This window comes from Microtus ochrogaster, chromosome 18, assembly GCF_000317375.1.
Source record: "Microtus ochrogaster isolate Prairie Vole_2 chromosome 18, MicOch1.0, whole genome shotgun sequence".
NCBI lineage: Eukaryota > Metazoa > Chordata > Mammalia > Rodentia > Cricetidae > Microtus > Microtus ochrogaster.
The window spans coordinates 31,271,454-31,294,142 of record NC_022020.1 but is presented as its reverse complement, the minus strand read 5'-3'; the positions used below and the strand labels follow the sequence as shown (position 1 = coordinate 31,294,142).

Genomic DNA, 22,689 nt, shown 5'->3' with positions numbered 1-22,689 from the left:
CTGGAGGTCTTGCTTATGAAATCTCTCCAGAGGAAATTTGGCTACTATTATTTGTACAGAATCTCCTGAGAGGTTCCCTTAGAGAATAAGATCCAGTAAACAGGCAAAGGGGAATAACATGTCTTGTTCCCCATATACGTGGAAAAGCCAAGACACATGCTTACATGTTAATGAGGAGCAATTAAATCAGAACATTACACGAAGGATTAGAAAAAAAAAAAAACAAGCGTTAGAAATTGATTTGGAGATCTGTGACAATCAACAACCACTGCAGAGAAAATGATGAAATTTGGTGATTCTGGGTTTTTGACAGGAAGGGAAACGGTCACTTGTGTTTGGAAATAGATGGAAATGTCTTGGCTGATATTAGCAGGGTTCAGGAAGCGTTGAATCAGAAGTGCTGACCTGTCATTCCTCAGTAAAAAGATAGAACATTCATCTGGCACAGTTAGATTTTCCATTCCCCATCTCTCTGGCCAAAAAGACAATTCATTCCTTACTGAACAAGTTGTGAAACTCCATGAATTCTGGGGCAAAGGAAGGTCTCCCAAGGACAGATACTTCATCCTTCCTATCCTTGTCCCGACTTCTCTTTACACAATGTGCCTGACTTTCTTTCAACCAAGTAGTACCTACATCCAAACTAGACCAATACATCTTCTGCAGAGTTGGGAGCAGCACTGTGTCCTGTGTTAGCAGAGATGTACTAGCTAGCAATGTTTCTGATACCTGACACTCAAAACTCCTCCAGGCAAGCAACTAGAGACCTATCCCCAACTTGAGTATTTTAAAAAACAAGTAGTGATTTTGTTCCATTAAAATTTATTATTTATCATGCTAAATGATGTCTATATTCTTACTTAGTCCTTTGATTGTGTTTATTTTTAAATGTTTTGTTGAAGGAATGATAACTGAATACTTTACAGACATAATGTTAAGATGGAATGTATGTTAATATTGATGGAATCCCGACAGACCTTGCCACTGGTTTTGCGGCTTTGACCCAGTGTGTCTATTTTTCTAAAGGGACAAAGCTAATACATACCATGCAGGAACTGACCTGAAGATGGCATGAGACTGTCCCTTTCCATAGAACACATGAGACTGTATTACTTTCCATATAGATATTCTTAAATTTATCCTAAGAATCTACATTCCTATCTTCATTTTTTGAGACAAAGTCTTACTGGGTAGCCCAGGTTTGCTTCAAACTCTCCATCTCCTTGCCTGGAGACTTCCACGTGCTGAGGCGATAGATCTGCACTGCCATTTTCAGCAAGCATCTTCTTGGGTCTATGAGAATCCTTTATGACTAAATCCCAGTCTGATAGGTCTTAAAACATTTTAGAAACTACAGAACCAACATCTTCTATGTGCAGTCTATGTAGAAAAACACAGATTTGATGATTCGGTTCACTTTGAACTTACAGACACAGATTTTAAATGGATACTCAGAAAATACTATTCTAATTTTTAAAATTTTCTTTTTCAGTTATTTCTTAGCTTCTCTCCTTAAAAATCTCCTGCTCTTCTTTCTCAGTTTGTGATTTCATGGGGTAAGCAGAGACAATAACCTGAACATTACTTCCTCACACGCCTACCAACAAACCTGCTGCCTCCCCCACGTATGCTTCCTGTTCTGTGTTCTCTCCTAGTGCAGTGAAAGAAGCATCCACATTTCCATCTGCACTTTTGACTTAAGGCTAGCCTATTCACCTTCATCTTCCTCTTAGGGTATAGCCCATCTATACCCTGTCAGATTCTACTTGTGTGTCATTCCTCTTTTGCCCTTTATTGTCAATTCTTTTCTTTAACTGCTATATCATCTTTGGCAGTCACCCTTATTTCTACATATCTCAAAATGTATACCAGGTAAAACATTAATTTTTAAATAAAAGTAATATACAGACAAGGTGAAAATATGAAGTCTAGCAAGTTAATGAATCTCATAGTGACCTAGGATTTTATATAAATGTGTAAGGAGAATAAAATGTGACCAAATACAGTTCATTTGGGGAGTTGTTTTGTGAGTCCCAAATCAATTTACTTTTTATGCTGTAGAAATTGAGATCTTAATTTAAAAAGAAGTTACTTGATACAATAAAATTCATAGACTCTAGAACCAAAATGGAACTTCCCTATCATGACTCTGTGAACAGATACCCTACAGAAAATATCACATGACATCTGAAAATATTTAAACCCACTTCTAGGAACTCAAAAAAGACCAACTTGCCCAGGTCACTATTTGTGTTCAACTTTGCTCCTTTTGCATGGGAACAAAGGGATGAGACCAGAGAGGGAGAAATGAAACCACTATTATCTGTTCATGACATGGCTGTAAATTTTGAAAACCTATGTGCTGTGGGACAATGGTCTTTTGTATTATTTTAATAAAATACTGATTGGCCAGTAGCCAAACAGAAAGTATAGGCAAGGTGACCAGGCAGGAAGTAGAGGCGGGGCGATGAAAACAGAAGAATTCTGGGAAGAGGAAAAGAGTCAGTTTACAGTCGTTACCCAGATGCAGAGGAAGCAAGATGAGAATGCCTTTCTGATAAAAGGTACCAAGCCATGTGGCTAATATAGACAAGAATTATGGGCTAATTTATGATGTAAGAGTAAGTATGAAGCCTGAGCTAATAGGCCAACCAGTTTATAATTAATGTAGACCTCTGTGTGTTTCTTTGGGACTGAATGGCTCTGGGAAAGGGTGGGACAGAAACCTCTGCCAACACCTATAGGAAAGTTATTGAGGAAGTTCAGCAGAGTTTGGGACATAATGCCAATATCAATTCTATTGTAGCATACAAGCAACAGACTACTAGAAAACATAAATTTAATAAGAAATAATATTATGAAAAATATCAAATACTTAAGAATAAATCTTAAAAATGGATAAAATCATCTTCCACACCAGGATTACATTAAAAACAGAGTCAAAGGGAGAAAAATCAAGGTTTCTATACATTTAAAAAAAATATATGAATTAAAAGATGTACTATTTTAGTATGATAATATGATAAAATTTTTCCTTGAATTAATCCATAAATTCAATAGTACCCAAAATAAATACCAGTAGATATAAAATACAAATTGAAAGGCTATGGTAACATTTATATAAAATTGAAAAGATCCAATTATGGTCCACTCCCCCCTTCTTCTATGTGAACTGGGGAGCACTCAGAGCCTTTAATGTCTCACCTGCACACTCCAAAAGAGCTCCCTTCCAGTCCCTGAAATGCAGTCTCTAGCCAATGCTCTGCACACTCCTGTTTTGCCTGACTACTCTCTGGAGTTTGGGTTTCTACAGAAACACAGGATTTCCTCCCTACCCAACAACTGTATTGAGATCACTGAACAGAAGTCCCAAATTGAGTCTGCTTCTCATCAGATCTCCCCCATCTCAGTGATTGACACAGTCTCCAGGTTGCTCAGGTCAACAAGTCAGGAGTCATTCTTTCCTCTCTCTCAAAAGCATGTTTTTCTGAGCAGAGCCAATTAGACATCTGCCTAGGACTTTGAATCTTGAGTGGTTGACACAAGGTTAGAAAATCATTCGAGTTGACTCATCTGCGCCAGACAGTCTCCAGGGTTTGCCCATTAGTCCCTGTACCTGGATTCCCAGAATTGCCTTTATTCCTGCTCTTCACCTTGATTTCTTTATCTACATTATCCCTAATGGACCCAATGAGTTTCCTTGAGCTGAGTATTTTTAATATCTTTGTGTTATTTTCTATGAAGGAAGTTTTGTATCAGGACAATGAGAAAAGGAAGAGTTATTGCGTATATTATGAAGATGCAGATAGTCCACAAGACTAACCCATTAGTCCATGGGACATTCAGTCATCAAGTACATATAGTATAATTACTGCACACAGGCCACCCAATAATACTGTGTCTCTGCTGTGTCCTTCAGGGACTGTCCTTCTGTCTTATCCATGTATACCAGGATCATCTCCAAGAATAATCATTTCAATGAAAGTCAGGCACACTTGAGAGCATGCATGTGTGCTTCTTAGAATCACATACAGTAAGATATATCTAAGTGTGAGTACAGACTCCTCAAAGGAGAGCTACTTCAACAACAAATTCTTCCTTGAAGACTTTCACAACTAAGAGCACTTGGTTACTTCCTATGGATCCCAATTCTAGCACAACTAAGAGTTTTTATCAGTTTCTTGATTGTTTGATCATATCTTAAGACTAGTTCATGTATTGTGACAGCTGGTTTCTAAATTAACTACAGTGATTCCTTTGCCTGCCCTTCTGAGACCCAGGCTTTGCCATGGTCCTCTAGCGCTTAGATCTGGTCATGACCTCAGGATTCACTTTGGCTGATGAGACAGTAGAAGACAAGACGTAGGCAAAAGCTGGAAACGTGTTTCTCACAAACCATGTCCTTTCTTGCCTGTGGAATCCTTCCACTGTTGTTTGAGAGTTCCCCATATCTTCACTGCTGTGAAGACAGCAGCTCTTGATGAACCTCAGTTATCAAGAACCAGGTAGATTATTTTGGATGACTAACTCCCCAGTCTCAGACAGCTTCAGACAAGGCCTCCCGAACCAGAAAAAAAAAAAAAAAATGCCTGGTCAGTCCATAGGGTCATGAGAAATAAATACCTGGTGGTAGGGGCAGTCACTCCTTTTCCGGATGATCGTCACTCGGTTGTTTAAAGACACGGCTTACTAAGCAACTACCATGTGTAGTACTTTATATATGTATGTTGTTCATTTGTAGCTCTCTAGATGAATATTTACATTATCCTCAATTACATCTAGGGAAATCAAGCAAAGTACATGGGGTAACTGGTCTAATTCATAGTTACCGAATGGCAGAACAGGTATTAAAACTCCAGTTCCTCAGACCCTAAGATCAGCTAGGAACTGAAGTGTGTGTGAATATAAAACAGTATGTTTGTGAGGGTGCAAACATGTTTCTGACATGGTGGGGACCTTGTGAGGAGCCAACGTGGTACTGACATCGTGGGGACAAGATCAAGCAACCAGGAGCCAATAACCTGGTCTTATCGCTGACTTACTTGATTCATTCTCTCACTGAACAGGCATTTATTGATCACTTGCTGTGTGCTAGGCCCTGTTGCAAGAGCTGAGACAGAGAAAAGCGTGCGAGCATACCTGCCTGCTTTGTGATATCCCTGTGGTAGATATGAAAGATAATAAACAAAATCAATTCTGCTGCCTTGCATATTTTGCAAGGGAGTCTCATGAGATGTCTTCTGGGGATGGTATACAATAGAAAGAAGGCAGATTTGAGGGCAGGTTATCAGATGGCAGCCCAGGCCCTTACTCCTCATAACGCCTAGGGAAGCCTCAGTTTTCTCCAAATGTAGACTAGAACCACCCATCCCTCTCAACTGAGTTTGTTAGGATAAACAAAGACTCTAATATACGTCAAACCAAGAGAGATAGGACGCCATTGAGAAGCACCTTGTCAGTTACCAAGAGGTCTCAGTTGTCACCCCAGGAAATCGAGCGGCGAACGCTGGAGAAGCTTCCAGGCCGCCATAGGCGGGACTCGGCACGGCTGTGTGTTCAGCGGTCAGAAAGAACCTCTTGTCACGCTCCAGGTTTAGGTGGTCTTTTCCACTTAAAATAGATGACTCTGTCCTTTAATTTATTAAAACCACGTGTGAGCCCTTTCTGTTCCCGGGGCCCAGGGGCCCGAGCGAGCTAGGAGAGAGGCCCCAGCGCGCCTTGCAGCTGCAGGCTTAATCTCAATTAACAAAAGCCACCTGGGGAAGCGGCTGCAAGTCTATTTGTTTTCTGACCGTGGGTTGCCAGGGCTTTGTTAACAGCCCTCAGGGAGCGACTCACAGCAAGACTGTATTTACTTTTCCTGGATGCCAGCCCTGTCTGGCAGCTTTCACTTGATAACGTGCCCTACATCTAAAGATTCTTCCTGATTGGATCCAGGGCCAGGCGGCTGGCAAGGTTCAACGTTAATTCAAATGTTGTTCCTCCCTGACATCTTGTCCTACAGGGGTGAACGTATGTCCCTGGAACACAGGATGCGGGGGCATCCCCTAAATCCTTCCACGCCTTCCTCACAGTTTATATTTCAAGAACCATTTGATTGACATTAGTGTTTTCCTATCAGTAGTGGTAGTGTGCCGATAAGAGTTTCATCTATTCTTGTTCATCATCGCTCTGTCCTCTCCCTGTGGGTGTGTGTTGCAATTAGGATGGCCAGATGGAGTAAATAAGAGTACTCTATAGCCAGTTAAATTTGAAATTCAGATACATTCAATAAATGAATAATTTAAAAACATGTCTGTGCGGCGCTTGGGGCCACGGTTAAAATTATTGGGTGTTTATCTGAGATTCAAAAAACTGTGCCTCCCAGATTTTATGGCAGCCTGAGATGCAACTTGGTTCTGATGCTCAGTAAATATACACACCAATGAAGGAAATAACAGGGCCAGTGTGGGACAAAACCAGAAAACTATATGCAAATATTTTGCTAGAATGCACGTTAAAACATTAAATATGATTGTTTGAAGGGGTTAAAACTTCTAAGAATTTCTCGTTTGTCTATATAATTCATTTTCTGTTTTTCAAATTGGTTGCAATAAGCAGAAAAATTTCAAGCATATATACATGCACACAGAGAGAGAGAGATAGGTGTGCACACCTATATGTATACCTATACATTCATGTCTCTTAACATTAAAGCAAATGGTGTTTAAGAGAAATTTGGTTATTTTTCTCAGCTTGAAAACTGAGGTCGGAGTACAGCCCTAGAGGCTGGATGTATCTTGAGAATGGATGAGGTTATTCAATGCAATACGTGGTAGGATGTGGGGAGCCTATTAGGAAAACAGAGTATGTGAAATAGGCAGGGGTTTTTGAAAGGATTGCTGTAGTTTTATATATTATATGATGTTTCTTAAGGTACTACCCTCCAAAGTTTTGGAGATAGCCAAATAAATCTAATTGTTGGGCCCGAACATAAATCTGAGTTATATATAATATTTTGGGGAACATTTAATTAGCTTGTGTTTGATTTGCAGAATGAGGGCAGGAAATCAAAATCAACTCTAATAAAGAATGTACTAAAGACACTTCAGTGATGCTTCCCATGATGCTTTGGAATTAAGCATTGTTCAAGGTAGACTTTTGGGCATCCACACTGGGCAGTTGTTTAGAATATTATACCAACATGGAGCAAGAAAGAAAAAAAATGCAAATAAATACTTGCAAGAGCCTATATGCTGGGTGACCCTTTTCATCCACAGGAACAACCCGCCATTCATTGTAACCATGTCTTCTGATGATGCGACTTGAAAGTGACAGATCATTCATTATTAAAACTCAGAAGGTTTGTAACGTGCTTATTTCTCCTGAAAAGACTCCCTTAAAAAAAACACAGTAACTCGCTAGGACAGAAAGCCCTACAATGAGAAGGAATGCATGCCCTCTGTGAAGATTTTTATCTTAAAGGATTAAAGGGGAATGGGAGAGACAGGATGGCATGAAGGCAGAAAGGTCAGGACTAGGAATGGAGAGGTGTTGAGTGGGGAAGAAACGAGGTAGGCATGGCAGGGGAGGTGTGGAGAAGACAGACCAAGAGTAGGGGAATGTGCAAAAGCCATATGGGTCCCTAGTTCGTAAACATTAAAAACACAGTTTCAAAAAACAAGTTTAAATGAAGGTTCCCTACACGGTAATAAAGGCCTTCCCAGAAGCCAGAGGTTACTAAATATAACTCTGAGTTCCAGGTGTGGGATTCCCCCTTATTTGTTGCTGATCAGGGAGTTGCCATAGGTACCCAACACAATAGAGTTGATTGCCATCGTCCTGGGTGCCCACTAGTGCTAGATGGTAAGACTCTATTGCTGAAGACACCACACACTTTGGTCACTGGATGTGGGGAAATCAAGCCGAAACTTCTCTGGCAGCTCCCTCTCTCTCCTGGTTGGCTTCCATAGTGCTGGAAGGTACTGGGAAGGCTGCTAGGGAAGAGAGTTGGTGTATACAGTCTTATCCAGCTGTAGACACTTTGAGCTACAATAACAATCCCCCTGGCAGGGAGCACCCATTGGTGCAATAGCAGCAGAGCTGTGATGGGCTAACCAAGAGCTTTCTGACTGGATTCCGTGCCTACGCTAACAGAGAGACTTTATGCCCGGTACAATAACCCTGATAGGGAGCTGACGACTAGGGGAAATCAATGGCCCTAGGGAACACACTGTAGTGTTTTGCTAAGGGACATGTGGTCTGAATGCCTTCTAAAACACTCGTGTTTTTATCCTCAGATAGTGCTTCTCTCAGACCTTATCAGAGAAGGCTCTTACTACGGTGTGCAGAGTGCAACTGGTGAAAATGCCAAGTGTCAGGGACTCCAGTGTGCTCAGCCCTAAAGGAAAGGAGCTATCTATATATCTATATACACACACTCCAAGCTCAGAGGACAGTGTAGGCAAGGGGGTGAAAAGAATGGAAGAGCTCGAAGACGGAAAGGTGCGTTACAAAAACACTTCTCTAGAGATGACGCAACTGTTGTCGTGCTGAATTTATTTCAGCTGTGTTTACCTGGAAAAGCCCTGCCCAAGATAGGGCTTGTCAATATTCCATCCTGAGTCCCCACTTCTCCCAAAGGGATTACAGACAGTTAATGGCAGCTTGGAAAAGTGACATCCCTTTCTTTCCTGATGGAGGCACTGGTAAGTTAGTTGCCTTGGCCCCGTTAAATAACCTCCCACCTATACACAAACAAGCAGTCCTAATGAAACTCAGTGAGCCAGGAACATTCGAAAAAGAAGGAGGGGCACTTATGGGAAAAGGAAAGTCCCAGAGGGAGGGGAGGAGGAGGATTGAGAGGAAAGAATGGAGGATGAAAATTCACACACACACACACACACACACACACTCTCACACGTACATTGTCAATAAATAAAAAAATAATTGTGCGTTCTGCACTGTGTCTATCAATGGAATGTGGCCACAATTTCACTGTGAACTTCAATGAGAACAGGAAAAGAACAGGGGATATATGTTCTAGCACAAAGCTCCTCAACCTGTGGGTCGTTACCCCTCTGAGGGTAGAATAGCCCTTTCACAGGGTTATGCTATGCTTTGTCATAGTACAAATTAAAGTTATGAAGTAGCAATGGAAATTTTGTGGTTGGGGGTCGCCACAGCCGGAGGAGCCGTATTAAGGGTCACAGCATCAGGAAGGTTGAGGGCTATTGTAATAGCAAGTCTGTCACACTATGTATGGCCAGCTCTGCACAAACAGTGAACAGAATGTGGTCTGGATTGACAGAATTTTTAAACTGTCTCTGCTTCTTGCATCCCGGCCCCCAGGTTTCATTGCCTCTGCCCACACAGCCAGAAGAGACAGCACAAAAGAGAAGCGCTCTAGGTGTGTCCTTATGAAGAGTTCTTGGCGCTAAAAAGGGAAAATGAGTTGGCTGAACTTTTTAAGGAGGAAAAATATGACTTCGAACAAAGGGAGGCTGTGAAGTGACAGCACCTTGTCATTTTTAGGGAGGAGAGAGAAGAGAGGATATGATTGCTAAGCAAGAGAAAGCCTGCATCCATTTTAGCATCTTACATGGTAGCATTCTGAATAGGCCACTCTAAAATTCTGATTAACAAGTACACTGATGCTGTGCCAAAATTAGACTTAGCAGGTCTGAGTAGTGCACAAATTACAATAGATCTATTTCTAAGTCACACAGAGCCATCCCCTTTTTAACTGAGAAGCATCTAACACATTGCAGATTAAGTGGACTGTGCTAGGTAAAGATGGATGGAGGCAGGCTTCATGCCCTGATGCCTCCAAAAGGATGTTCTCAAACACATAGCAAAATCTCAATTATTCTTCCATTAGTATTCTCTGGATGAAGACTTTCATTTTCTTTGCTCCCGCTGGCGAGTAAGAACTGCTTGGCATGCATATTTAAATAACAGTCATACTGAATTAACTTTAAGATCCAGCTCTTAACATAATAGATGTATTAAAATGTACTGGAAAATGAGAGAGAGACAGAGCTCTCAATGCACAAGCAAAGTACTAGGGGTAATAAACATTACGAGTATCTCAAAGTCTTCTAAGCGTTGGGTTATGGAAAAAGCGTTGGGTTATGGAAAAGACCTGATCTCAGATAGCTAATGTGTAGCAAGTGTCTAAACCTATTGATTGAGGAAGGCAGCACCTGACCGTAGCAAATCACAGGCATCTATAGCTGTTTCCAAAGTGTGCCTCAAAAAAAAAAAAAAAAAAAAAAACCACAGCCTGTTACCAGTTACCTTAAGGAAAAACTGTCTTCTATAAGATCCCAAGGCAAACTTCATGTTCATGAGGGAGGCCATACTAGGCACCGAAAGTTCATGCCCAACAGTTCATCAGAAAAATCTATCTAATTAGAGATAACACGTCTGGGCGTATTCATTATTGGTCCATGTAATTAAAATTCTTTAAAAAAAAGACTAAGCCCAAAGGCAAGGGGGAGTATTTATTCCTGACAAAATGGGGGGTGCAGAAACTTTGGGGTGTGGAGAAGGATCAGTGGATAAAGTGTTTGTTATACAAACATGAGAATGAGAATTCAGATCCCCATCACCCATGTAAAGCTGGATGCAGCTGCACACATCTGTAATTCCCGCCTGTCAGATAGAAGATGGAGACAGGAGACTCTCTAGAAGCTTGCAAGCCTCCCCCCCCCCCAGCCTGGTGTGCACAGCAGTCAACGACAGGAAACTACTATTTCAAATAAGGTGGACGTGGAAGATCAACACCCAAGGTTGTCCTCTGACCTGCAAAGGCGTACAAGTGCACACACAGCTCCACTCACACTCACAGGAACATATGAACTTAACCCCCACCCGCACATACACACTACACACATACATCATACGCACACATTAAAAGAAAAACTATTTTGGTAGAGCGCTTAATTCGTTTGCAAGGTCCTCCCAGCACGGCAATAAATAAACCAACTTTTTTCCCCCTCATTTTAACACCAAAATTTTGTGCAAGACATTAAGGAAAACCATAATGAGGATTGGCCATCGCACATTAAACAGTCATGTCACGATGGTCTAAACATGTTTGCAGATGGACGCAGGAGTGTCCATTCAGAGACACAGTCAGCACACTTACCACAGATTCACCAGGAAAGGGTGCTCCAGGCCCTGCATGATCTGGAGTTCCTTGAAGACATTCCTCACTTCATTGCGCTCCACACACTTCTGCTTATTCATGTATTTCATGGCATACATCTTCTTGGTATCATTCTTCTGCACGATGCAGACCTGGTGATGGAAGCCCAGGTCAGCCAATGATTAGGGAGAAGGAAAAGGTGGCTGAGGGACACAGAAGGGTTTATCCTTTAGCATGCCATAGAGCCCTTGTCATTCTCTGGGATTAAAGCTTTTATTTCACTCAGAGTAAAGATTTTATTTTCTTCCCCCATGGATTTATTGATGCATTTAGTACATCAATAATTGAATCTCTGCATCTTCATGTTAGTTTGCCTGCTTTTGCTCCTGGGATCTTCGAGACAACATTTAAATCTGCTTCCATGTTAAGAATCTTCTGATAACAGATAGCATCCTTGATCCCCCTTTAAGTGACTGGAATGGATGTGACTGGAGAGCTAAGATCAAAAATCTCACCAGGCAGAGTGTTTCCCAGCATAAGTGTTATAATGGGAAAGAGTGAGCAGGAGGAAACTGCCACACAATTGTCCACGTTCTGCAACCTTCTCAAAATAACATGCAAACTTAATAGAAAATTATTATTTTATCTTAAAGTATGTCTCCATGGAGAATCTAAGAGTTTCTTACAGGAGGCTGGACTAGGCAGAGCTGACTTGAACAAGGCAGTCCTGAGCCAGCACATGGTTCGTCGTGAAGTTGACTTTCATCACGTGGTGGTGACAAGTTTGGGAAAGTCCTAAAGATTCCCTAGTTATCTGTCTTTATCATGCCAGGACCTCGACAATCACAGCATTCTCTGATCGTCCATGACCCACAGCTCTGCAGGGAGTTGGGCAAATCAGCTCTTACCTTGCCAAAGCTGCCCTTCCCGATGGCCCGCAGAATTTCAAAGTGATCGAAGCTGACTGTAAAGCAAGAGAATGCAGGGTATTAGGAGTGACTGTAAATGACTTTTGAACAGCTAATCAAAGAAACAAGCATTGGGCTAAATCGAAGGACCTGGTCTAAAATGACACAGCAAACTATGTTAAAGTATCAGCTCATTCACTGAAAATGATTTATTAGCCACTAGCCACATGTAGCCATAGAGCCTAGGTAGTGTTAAGACAGTGAAAACAGGAAGTCTACGTTTGTGAAGCCTGCAGTCTAATGATATTATATAGAGTGCTTTGAGATGAAATACTCATAAAAATAAAGGAAACTTAAAAATACATTGAATCCTAGGAAGGACAGAAGCAGTGGAGCTTGCTGTCTCTAAGAACACAGAACACTGATTTGCCTGTAGATACTGGAGGCAAAGTGACTATTGGCACTAGGTACAGAGGGCTTCATGTAAAACAGCTATGCTTTTAACTTTTTTTTTCTGCTTGCCTGTTTTACCACTACCTCACTCTCTTGTACCTAAATGTTTTCAGTTTTCCCAAGGAGTAAAATGATGCACCCATAAGTTCACAAAATGAGCTTACAGATAAGGATGTGTATCCACCGAAGTGAGCTTTGAAGATGAGATGAACCGCGCATGCTCCCTTGCATCCACAGTGTCTCATGATGAGAGGAGACACCCACTACAAGCACACATGATCTTTCAGGCTTAAGCTCATAAAATAATTCCTGATGAGAACAAAATTCAGACTCTCTCTGGCAGGTGGCCATCTTTGTTTTCTTGCCCTGATGACCTTAAGAAAGTGTATTTCTTGGTTTTGGAATCAGGATTTTGACACACAAATTCCAAGCGAGAGGTTAAAAGAACTTACTAAAAAAAAAAAAACAAACTGTGAAACACTAGAAAGGATCTCTTATCTCTTGGGAAATTTGCATTCAGTTATTCATGGGGCTTGTGGGCAGGCAACGGGACAGATTGGCAAGCCAATTCTCTTTCTAGAATGTGCGCTCTCTGAACAGCTCAGTTGGTCAGTCTGGAAGCAAGCACCCTTACTGACTGAGCCCTCTGCCTACTTCTCTCTCAACCCATGAAGAGCTGTTTTCTGTCTTTTTCGTCAACAACTAGCTTATCTTCCCATAAAGGGGAGAAGAGATGGTCAGGCCTCCTGAAGGTCTCTGGGTTTTCTGAAGCTCACACACTTTTTATAATGACGTCATTACTACTTCCTCTCTGAGCTTTCATTCTTCTCTTCCTAACACAAAATCCATTTAGTCGTGTGAGATCATAAGTCTATTGTGGACTTAGGTTTTACAAATGGTCCAGCTCAGACTTGAACCCCAGATAGCAATGTGATTTGATAGGAAATAAAATCAGTTTCTCCTCCATATGATCCCCAGTAAATATCTCCTAGATGAGGAAACATCTTTACCTAGAAGGTGCAGATAAAGCTGTTTCCCTCCTGAAGTGCTATGCATGTGAATGACCCTTCTACCACAGCATATGTTGCAGGGACAGACTGTAGGTCGTTTTGCTCACTCTGGTTTTTCTGCAGTCTCAGCAGATCACCCATAGAAACAGGTGAAGCTGTAACTCCCTGTGGCCCTTAGGGAGTCTAGTACCATGATTTATGTAAGTTTGGTTCCCAGCAAATTTATCAAACTAAGCCATAAGGATATTCAAGAACCACCAAACAATTGAACCTTATAAATGTGAATAATGTAAGCATTTGGGCCACCTCGGGGAACATTTTACTAACTGTGAGTGAAATCCCATCAATAAGTTAAGAAACAGGTTTGGCATTCATAAGAAACATTAAAATTTTAAATGGAATAGAATAGAAAGAACCAGAAACTACTCAAATGAGATACAAGAAGAATGTCACCTCTGAGACATTTTTTTATACATGTGGGTAGAAATGCAATTTTTGGTGCATGCCTTACTCTGAGCTGTCATGGAAATAATTAGCTAAATGCTTTTATAAATGCTTTTATATATTTCCTCTCCAATTACACATTGACATGACCAAATCAATGACTTTTTACACTTAGTACATGAATCTTAGGAATAAATTATTTACCATGGTAACATTAAGAAAAATTGACCAGAATTTATTTGTGAACCCAAGATTTTATCTTGAGCAAATCCAGTAATTCATTCGGATTTTTTTGCACTAGAAGGCTAGCCCACAGCAATATCCCTATTCTCCAAGCACACAGCAAGTCCCTAGCTTCAAGTCTCATTGTGACATCAATCTATCTCATGAGCCACGTCTTTTTCTAAATCATTTTAAGCATTAACCAAAAATAATAAGTGATTTCATGTCAAAGTACCTGGTAACTTTTGAAAGGAAAAGTACTAACTTAGGAACTTCAAGACCAAGTTCTCAGGAAAAAGGAGATTTATTTGCCACAGAGGACAGTGAGTAAGAAAAAAGGACAGGAGATAGAGGACTGAGTAGAAGGGGAAGGAAGAAATGAAAGGGTGCAGAGATATTTGTTCCAAAGGGGAACAAAGGACTGTCTGTGGATAGAGAGGAGGCAGATGTGGCATATAGGAAGACATCAGCTATAAAGGTACAAAGGGGAAACCCCATCTAAGGATGGGGTATTCATTTTAATTGGGCCTGCTAACTAGGTAAGCCAATAAAGGCTTTTAATTGCTGGGTTTCAATACTTGGATAGCTGGACCTTGGTAGTCAGCCTCAGGAAGAGGGACTGGCCCAGTAAAGGAAGAGACCTTGGGGGTTAGCATCAGGAATGTAATCTAATGGTTTTTAGAAAGGCAGAGGGAACTGGGGAGAAGGGCAAGGCCCGCCAGAGCCAGTTGCTCTAGTTAGCGAGTGTCCCTTTCTAATTGAATGAGCTTCCCAAAAGCCAGTTCTCAGAAAAGTCTGAGGGAAAAAAAATCAAGATAGAAAACACATTTCATGTCTCATAAGTTAAAGAGAGAACAGACCCGGCCACCCAAAGTCCCTTCTCCCTGGAATACAACCTAGGAAGAAAAGCAGTGAGTGGCTGATTAGAAGTGACAAAGGGCTGGAGAGATGGCTCAGTGTTTAAGAGCACTGACTGCCCTTCCAGTTGACCCAGGCCAGTTTCCAGCACCCCCATGAGAGTTCTCAACCTTCTGTAACAGTTGCAAAAAATCTGATGCCTTCACCTGGCCTCTGTGAGCATCAGGCATGCTTGTGGTACACAGATGTCCACGGAAGCAAAACACATACACCCATTTTTAGTGATATATTTTTCTTTTTAACTGACTGCAAGACAAGCTCTAAATCAACTACAACAGTCCCCCGAAATGCCTAACAACACAATAACCAGTTACTAAGAAAGCTAATTTGAAAGTACAACCAAACTTTATGCATTGAGACAGTACCATAACGAGAGAGACAAATTCAGAAATGTAGATTTCCGGCGGAAGCCCCACAGTGTTTTATAGACGTATATATAGGGTTTGCCTTTCTGATTCTGGACCCAGGCTCTTCCACTGTCTTCCCAGGCATCATAATGTTGTTTCTACACATCTACCCACTCCAACTGGAGAACTTGGGAGAGCAACATGGACCTTTTCCTTTCATTTAGAATTGTTTGAATCAAATGATGCTCCCTAAGTCTTTCCCTAAAGAGACAGAATCTTGCTGGCTCTACGACACATGGCTGATGGTGTCATCAGTTTCTTTATCTCTCTCACACACACCCCCCACCTCAGCCTTTTGTGAAACTAATGTTATTGAAGGAAGTAAAGGGGACCACCAACCCTTTCCGAACGTGAAATAATACCCTGACACTAAGGCTTCAGAAGAAGGACATTTTAGAAAGTGAAGCAGTGCATCTTCTTTATTCTATTTTGAGATAACAATATTTGAAAACCTTGAGTCCAGCCTTCGGAAGTAGCAAATCGTGAACATATGTGAGTCTATTGAGAACCAAGTCCCACAAACTGCTTATGTAAATCTTCCTATTGATGATGGAACAAGGACACCAGCTGTGTGACCCTGGACAAGTTACTCAATCTTTCCAAATCACAATGTCCCATCTGTAGCATAAAGCTAATTAAACCCAATAGGCACGATGCTTCCAAGATGAGACACTGTAAGGCAGAAGGGTAGTGTCTGGCCTGCTGAAATCTGAAAAAAAAAAATGACAATCGCTTTTAAATGTGCAATTATTCAATGGAAATTGGGCCTTATTTCCAAAGTTTCAACTCTATTCCTACAATGCCACCACTGTTAACAAATGCTAGGGTGTCCTTTAAGGGGTTTTCTCAGCTTGCACTTGTTCCTTTCTGGCAGCAGGACAACACAGTATCATTGGGACAGGAGCGGGTTTTCTGGTGACTCCATCGTGTCTGTCCATTCATACAACATACAGAGGTCTAATTATTTTAAGTTGTTCATTTGTCTTTCATTGTCTCAAAAATACTGCCCAAGTATTGAAAGGTAATTTAATTATCTACTACCAAAAGCACAACCCCAGATATCTTCGATGGGCTTTTGTGCTTATTTTTGCAGGCTTAATTCATGGGAAGAGAACGGTTGGCCAAATGTATGCCAGCTTTCTAACACGAAGCTGTGGGGATTGCCAGCAGTCCTGCAAAGATACTGCACCAATCTCCGTTCATATCAGTGACACACAAGAGTGTCCTAGGTAGGGTTACTGTTGCTGCAATGAAGCACCATGACCAAAAGTAAATTGGAGATGAAAGGGTTTATTTGACTTATACTTCCACATCACTGTTCACCACTGAAGGACATCACAACAGGATCACAAATAGGGCAGGATCCTGGAGGCAAGAGCTGATCCAGAGGCCATGGAGGGGTGTTGCTTACTGACTTGCTCTTCCTGTCTTGCTCAGCCTGCTTTCTTACAGATCTCAGGACCACCATCCCTGGGGTGGTCCCACCTACAAAAGGCTGGGCCCTCCCACATCCATTACGAATTGAGGCACTACTCTACAGGCTTGCCTTCTGATCAATCTTATGTAGGTATTTTCTCACTTAGGTTCTCTTCTTTCCATTGACACTATCCTGTGTCAAGTAAACTAGTCAGTGCAAGAAGTAATTTTTATCTTGCCAGCCTTACTACACACAATTGCCCTGATTTTGCAAGACAAAGAGATGGATATATTGACTATTGGTTATTTTATTTCTTAAATGAGTCAAGGTGAATAGATATATTATATATTTTTTGGCAAACTGTCTATTCACATATTTGCCTATTTGAATTACTTGTTAGTCATTTTGACTTGCATGTGCACTTAAACTTAAGTAAATTAAATCATTATAAAATATCAGGGAAAATTTTCTTGGCTATCCCTTTGAACATATTTAAATAATTGAGATTTTATAGTAAAATGTATTAATCTTTTTGACCTTTCTATGTTTATCTTTTTTATTTCAAAATTGCTTTTAAAAATATGCCCTTATATTTTAAGTTAAAGTATTTTTATAGAAAGATGTGCCTATTAATTAATCATTTAAAAAATTCATTTTCTCTGATTGGAAGGGTGTGAGAATGTCACCACATACAACTGGAGGTCAGAGGACAATGTGCCAGGATCAGTGCTCTCCCTCCAGGTCAATGAACTCAAGTTTGTGCCTTGAGGTCAGGCTTCTTTTCCTGCTGAGGCATCTCACTGGCCTATTCAAACTTTTGGCATGGCTCTGTAATATAAACACTTTGTTTTTTAAATCTTTTTCTATGATTTGAATATAAAGTGTAACTTGCTTTGTCTACCCTCATACACAAAACCAGACAGCTTTTAAATTCCAAGAATCTAAACAAATCCATATGCATGGATGGATGTCAATCCCATTTCAAAGGCGGACACTCTGGCATTCTTTGGATGACTTTTGGCTTTAAGTAAGTCTTCTGAATCTTGCTTATGCTGATAAAATACAATGCTAATTTCTGACAGTCTGACTTGGGTTAAGAGCACCAAAATAAGACAAATTTCTCAGAAAACAGAAAGAAAAAACGAAGCAAAGTCCTACCTGTTTTTTTTTTTTGTGATCCTTTTGTCTACAGTCTTTCTACTTAAATGTGGTGCCATTTAGTTCTGTGCTCTCTAAGGATAAAGTCAATTCAACATGGAGTCATAATTGCTCAGCTGTCCACACACCCTACTTTATCCTCCAGCCTGCAAACTCCTTTATTTTCCTTCCTGGGAAAGCAGAAGACCATCGTGTGGTAAAAGTCAGCAAAGACAATGCTCATTGAACTTGGCTTATGCTCAATGAAAATACAGTCATTGATGACTCAGCCAGCAGCTGGGAGCTCGGTCCTAGGCCCTGAGAAGTCTGTCTGCCTGCTGGAACTTTCAGTCTAATGGGAAAGAAAATAATTCATCCTAGTCAACATCCAGCCCTGTGTAAAGAGTACCCATCGTTATTCTAAGCATGTGCCGCCATAATTATCCCAACATTCCACCATGTCTACAAAGCAGCGCTACTATAATTGCTATTCTTTTTTAAAGATGGGCCAACTGCAGCAGAGAAATTAAGCAATTTCCCCAAGGCCGGAGTGGCAGAGTAGTAGAGTAAGAATTCAAATGGACTCTGCCGCCACCCTCCAGCCCTGATCTCTGCTGCCTTCCATTAAATGCAATCACCTGTAATTCCCTTTCTTTTGCATATGCAAGGCCTGACTTCCCCCATAGCACTTATATCTGTTTCCACTTTTCTTAAATAATACTTGAGTTTTGATGGGTGCTACCTTGAAAGCCAAGCCCCACAAACTATTTGCAGCCAGTCCATGACTGTCAATCATCCCATCCCACATATATCCCTAGCCAGAAACTTTGGTCTAGATGTTAGACTGTAACTCAAGCCATTCTATTCTATACCTGTACAGGGATGAAAATTTCCTGACATAGAAATGTATGTCTTTCTCTTTATGTCATTGATATCTAGAAAATGAAACCAACTGGCTATATACCAAGGAAAGGGGTCCTCAGTTAAACAGAACAAAGCCAATATATGGCATTTATTAGAATCATAAAAGAGGGGCACACCCCCATGGCTTCATGTTTAGAAAGGTCTGATTTTGATTTCCATTCAAGTATCTCCAATATTCTTTCATTAATTCTAATTTTATCCATTTATTTTGAATGGGGACATCAAACTCATTATTTGATTCATTCTGATCCTCCCAAGTACTGGGATTACAGGAATTTACCAAACCTGGTCAAATGTTAACTTTTTAAATTATAACTAATTCAAATTCAAAGTAATGGTGATGTGATTATTGCTCTAGGAAGATCAGAGTCCTGTAAGGAAGACAAGCTCGGCCCCTCCAGGAGAACCCCCTGAAGCACCCTAAAGCTGCTGCTCTAAGTGTCCAGTCCATCTTCTTCTTACAACTTTTGCTCGTCTTTTGATTGCTGCATTAGTATCTTGATTTGTTTTCTGCTACTATACCACAGTTTCTGAGACTGGAAATTAAAAAAAAAAAAAAAGCAAACAGTTTTATTCAACTCATGGTTTAGAGAGTGGGAATGCCAAGAACAAGCTACATAGGCATGTGTTTAGGGTTCCCTTGCATTATAAAAGGGGATCAGGGGATCATGTGGTGACACAAAGCACACAGTACCTCTCCTTCTGGAGCATGCTATTTCCTCTTGCCAGGTAAGTATGTCTTCTCTTCACAATATTGTGAAGCCACCAGTCCTGTCACATTGCCATCTTAATGATATTATCTGATTCAATTAAATTCCCATAGCTTCATTCCAAATACTATCAATGTGTTGCCCTTGGTATTGAGTTCCCAACACAAGAAAATCTGGGACTCATTGAAACCATAGCAACTGAAGTATCAGAAAGAATCCAATGAAAAGCAATGAAAATTTACTGTTTCTATAGACATGAACAGACATTTGATGAATCTCAATGGGACACAGATGATAACCAAACAAACAATCCTAGGCAAGTCTAGTTTGGTGACCCAAATGGGTTGATTGGGTTTACTTAAAGAAGTATCTGTCACTCAAAAACAGCTACACCACTGAAAAGGGAACCTGGGAAAGCTCCATCCCTGGAGCTCCCTGCACAGACTGTGGGCAGGATCTGGTGTGAGAATCCCTTTCTCGAGCAATTATAATTGCTTCTATCACTTTGGGGAGGGGCGCATGAGTGCAGGTGTCAGCTAGAACGTGCCTAGCACAAGCCTGCAAGGGTTTATTTAAGAAAACTGTTCTTTACAGTAAAACACACAATATTTCTAAGGCTGGAAAATGTTATTTACTTTTTCTTCTTACTTGAGAAGATTAAAAAGTCTCAAAGAAAGGCCACACTCATCGGACCTTCCAAAACATGGGGCACTTTAACAGCTAGCCCAGTAAAGAGGGGCAGCAAGGGCACACTGACAAAGTGACCCAAGTCCCTAGGAGAAGGGGTTATTAAGGGACAAGTGATTGAAATTACTACCTGACCTCTCCATTTCCACCCTCATCCCATCCTTAAGTCTCAAGCAGATTTATGGTTTTTCACATAAAGGATTGATAATAATACATCTACACTGCCTCCAGCATGCCACATCTTGAGTTATATTCATTATATTTATACCTGCAATCATGTGTATCATCCAGACATGTTAATACAAATTATTTTATATAATATCGCCCAAACAGCATGAAGTAGCAATACTATTAGTGTTTTGTTGTTGAGTTATATACACTCAGAAAGTGAAATCCCCCAATACTGGGGCTTAGACTTCACTCCAACTTTGTATGGCCCCCAAGTTCTATGTTTCAGTATGATGAGCCTGAGGTCCAGAATATATTAGCAAAACTATGAAACTCTTGAGTTTAGATTTTGGCCATGCTACTACTTAGGAGTTAGCAATATGAAGCACAGTATTTAATGTCTCTTCAATTCAACTTCTTCCTCTGTAAGATTCTAATCACATGGAGTCCAGTTTTTAAAATTATTATTGAATCTAGAAAACACAAGCTATAGCAACGGAGTGGATTACATGTTTTCAGCAGAGTAAAAGCCAATGAATGAATTGATATTATTACTGCTTTTGCTGTTGGTACCAGATAAGTTATCTTAACATTAGCCCAGAATTGCTCTTTTATTAACAAAATATTAAGCAAAATGATAGAGAAGTTGATAGAGGATTTTAGGTATCAAGAGCATATGCTAAAGTCATACAAATAGCATTACCTAAAGTCATTCAAATAGCATACTTAATAAACACTTGGTAACTAAGAGAGCCGAAATAAAGTGCTTAGATGACTTTGGAAGAAAAATATGAAACATCTTTTGCTTATTATTCCCTAGCACATCATTATTAATATTGTGTGTGTCATAAGAGGTCACCCCAACAACATATTGTTAAAAGACCTCTACAGAGCTAGTGTCTTGGACCAGCAAGATGGCTCAGCAGGTAAAGGCGAGTACCACCAAGTCTAACAACCTGAATTCTGTCTTTGGGACCCAGATAATGAAAAGAGAGAGCCCACTCTTGCAAGTTGCCCTCTGGCTTTCTGTGACACACATGCACATGCATAAACAAACAAACAAACAAACAAACAAAATGAAACTTATTAAGGCTTCTTAGTGGGGTAGATGGTAAGTCTAATATTCGGATGTTTTTCTGATACGATTACAAGTTCAGGTTTCTTAACAGATACTGGATTTCTTAAAGTCTCAAGGCTTCAGTTACTTTCAGAATGAGTTGAAAGTGTTGAGAGCTGCCATTTTTGCAGTCCATCCACTTTATACACATCAAGCCTCCTCGGTAAGGGCATGGGTAGAAGCTCTACAGCATCTGAGGGTAATTAACATGAGAGCCAGGGGATATTTGCTTTGTCAGAGCTGCACGATCTTTGAACAGAAGTAAGTGTATTTCACTATGGCAACAGAAAGGCACCAAAATTAAATCACAGCCTGACAGTCATAGACTCGTGGCCCCTTTTCTAACCCCGAGTGCTTATAAGAATGGACACGGCATGATTGGCCGGGGAAAGAAGAAAAGGGCCTGGCAAATTTGAGGTACCACTTAAGAAGATAATTCATCAGGTCTGTTGTACAGTTTTGCATGAATCCGATGAGTGTCTCATCTGCTTTGTTGCATCTCACATGGAATCACTTAGCAAGAAGTGCTTGCTAATAGCCTTTTAGGACAGTCACAGTAAGACAGGAAAGAAGCTAAAATCACGCCCCCAGAAGGCACAGCTGTGCTGGAGAGTCAAATCAGCAAGACTTCAGTGAGCATCTGGGTGCCTGGGACTCTGTAAGCACTGATAGGAAAAGCTAAGGAGAGTTGGACTCAGTCATGTCCTCAGGAAACCTGTGCTCTCCAAGGGGCAGTAGGATGAAACACAGTAGAGAAGATTCGGCAGTCTGAGAGCATCAAACCCGGATTAGAATACCTTGTCCATTTTCATGATTTTATTTCCCTGTAGCATGTGTGTCAATCAAATTCACTCATTTTTCTGGGAAAAATAAAGATGGATGATAAATGGATGGATGGATGGATGGATGGATGGATGGATGGATGGATGGATGGATGGTAGATAGATGATAGAGATAGATAGATAGATAGATAGATAGATAGATAGATAGATAGATAGATAGATAGATGATAGATGATAGATAGATAGATGATAGA

The 22,689-nt window shown here is 40.7% G+C and overlaps 1 protein-coding gene across 2 annotated transcripts in view; it reads right to left on the bottom strand.

Annotated features, from left to right (window-relative positions):
• Stk32a (serine/threonine kinase 32A) overlaps positions 1–22,689 on the bottom strand; it is a 128,751-nt gene that overhangs the window by 81,345 nt on the left and 24,717 nt on the right. For both annotated transcript variants that reach the window (XM_005356048.3, XM_026783586.1), the window contains exons 3-4: positions 12,040–12,095; positions 11,132–11,283 (exon numbers count right to left, since the gene is read on the bottom strand). In XM_005356048.3, the coding sequence (XP_005356105.1) occupies positions 11,132–11,283; positions 12,040–12,095 (208 nt within the window). The remainder of the gene's footprint in view (positions 1–11,131; positions 11,284–12,039; positions 12,096–22,689) is intronic.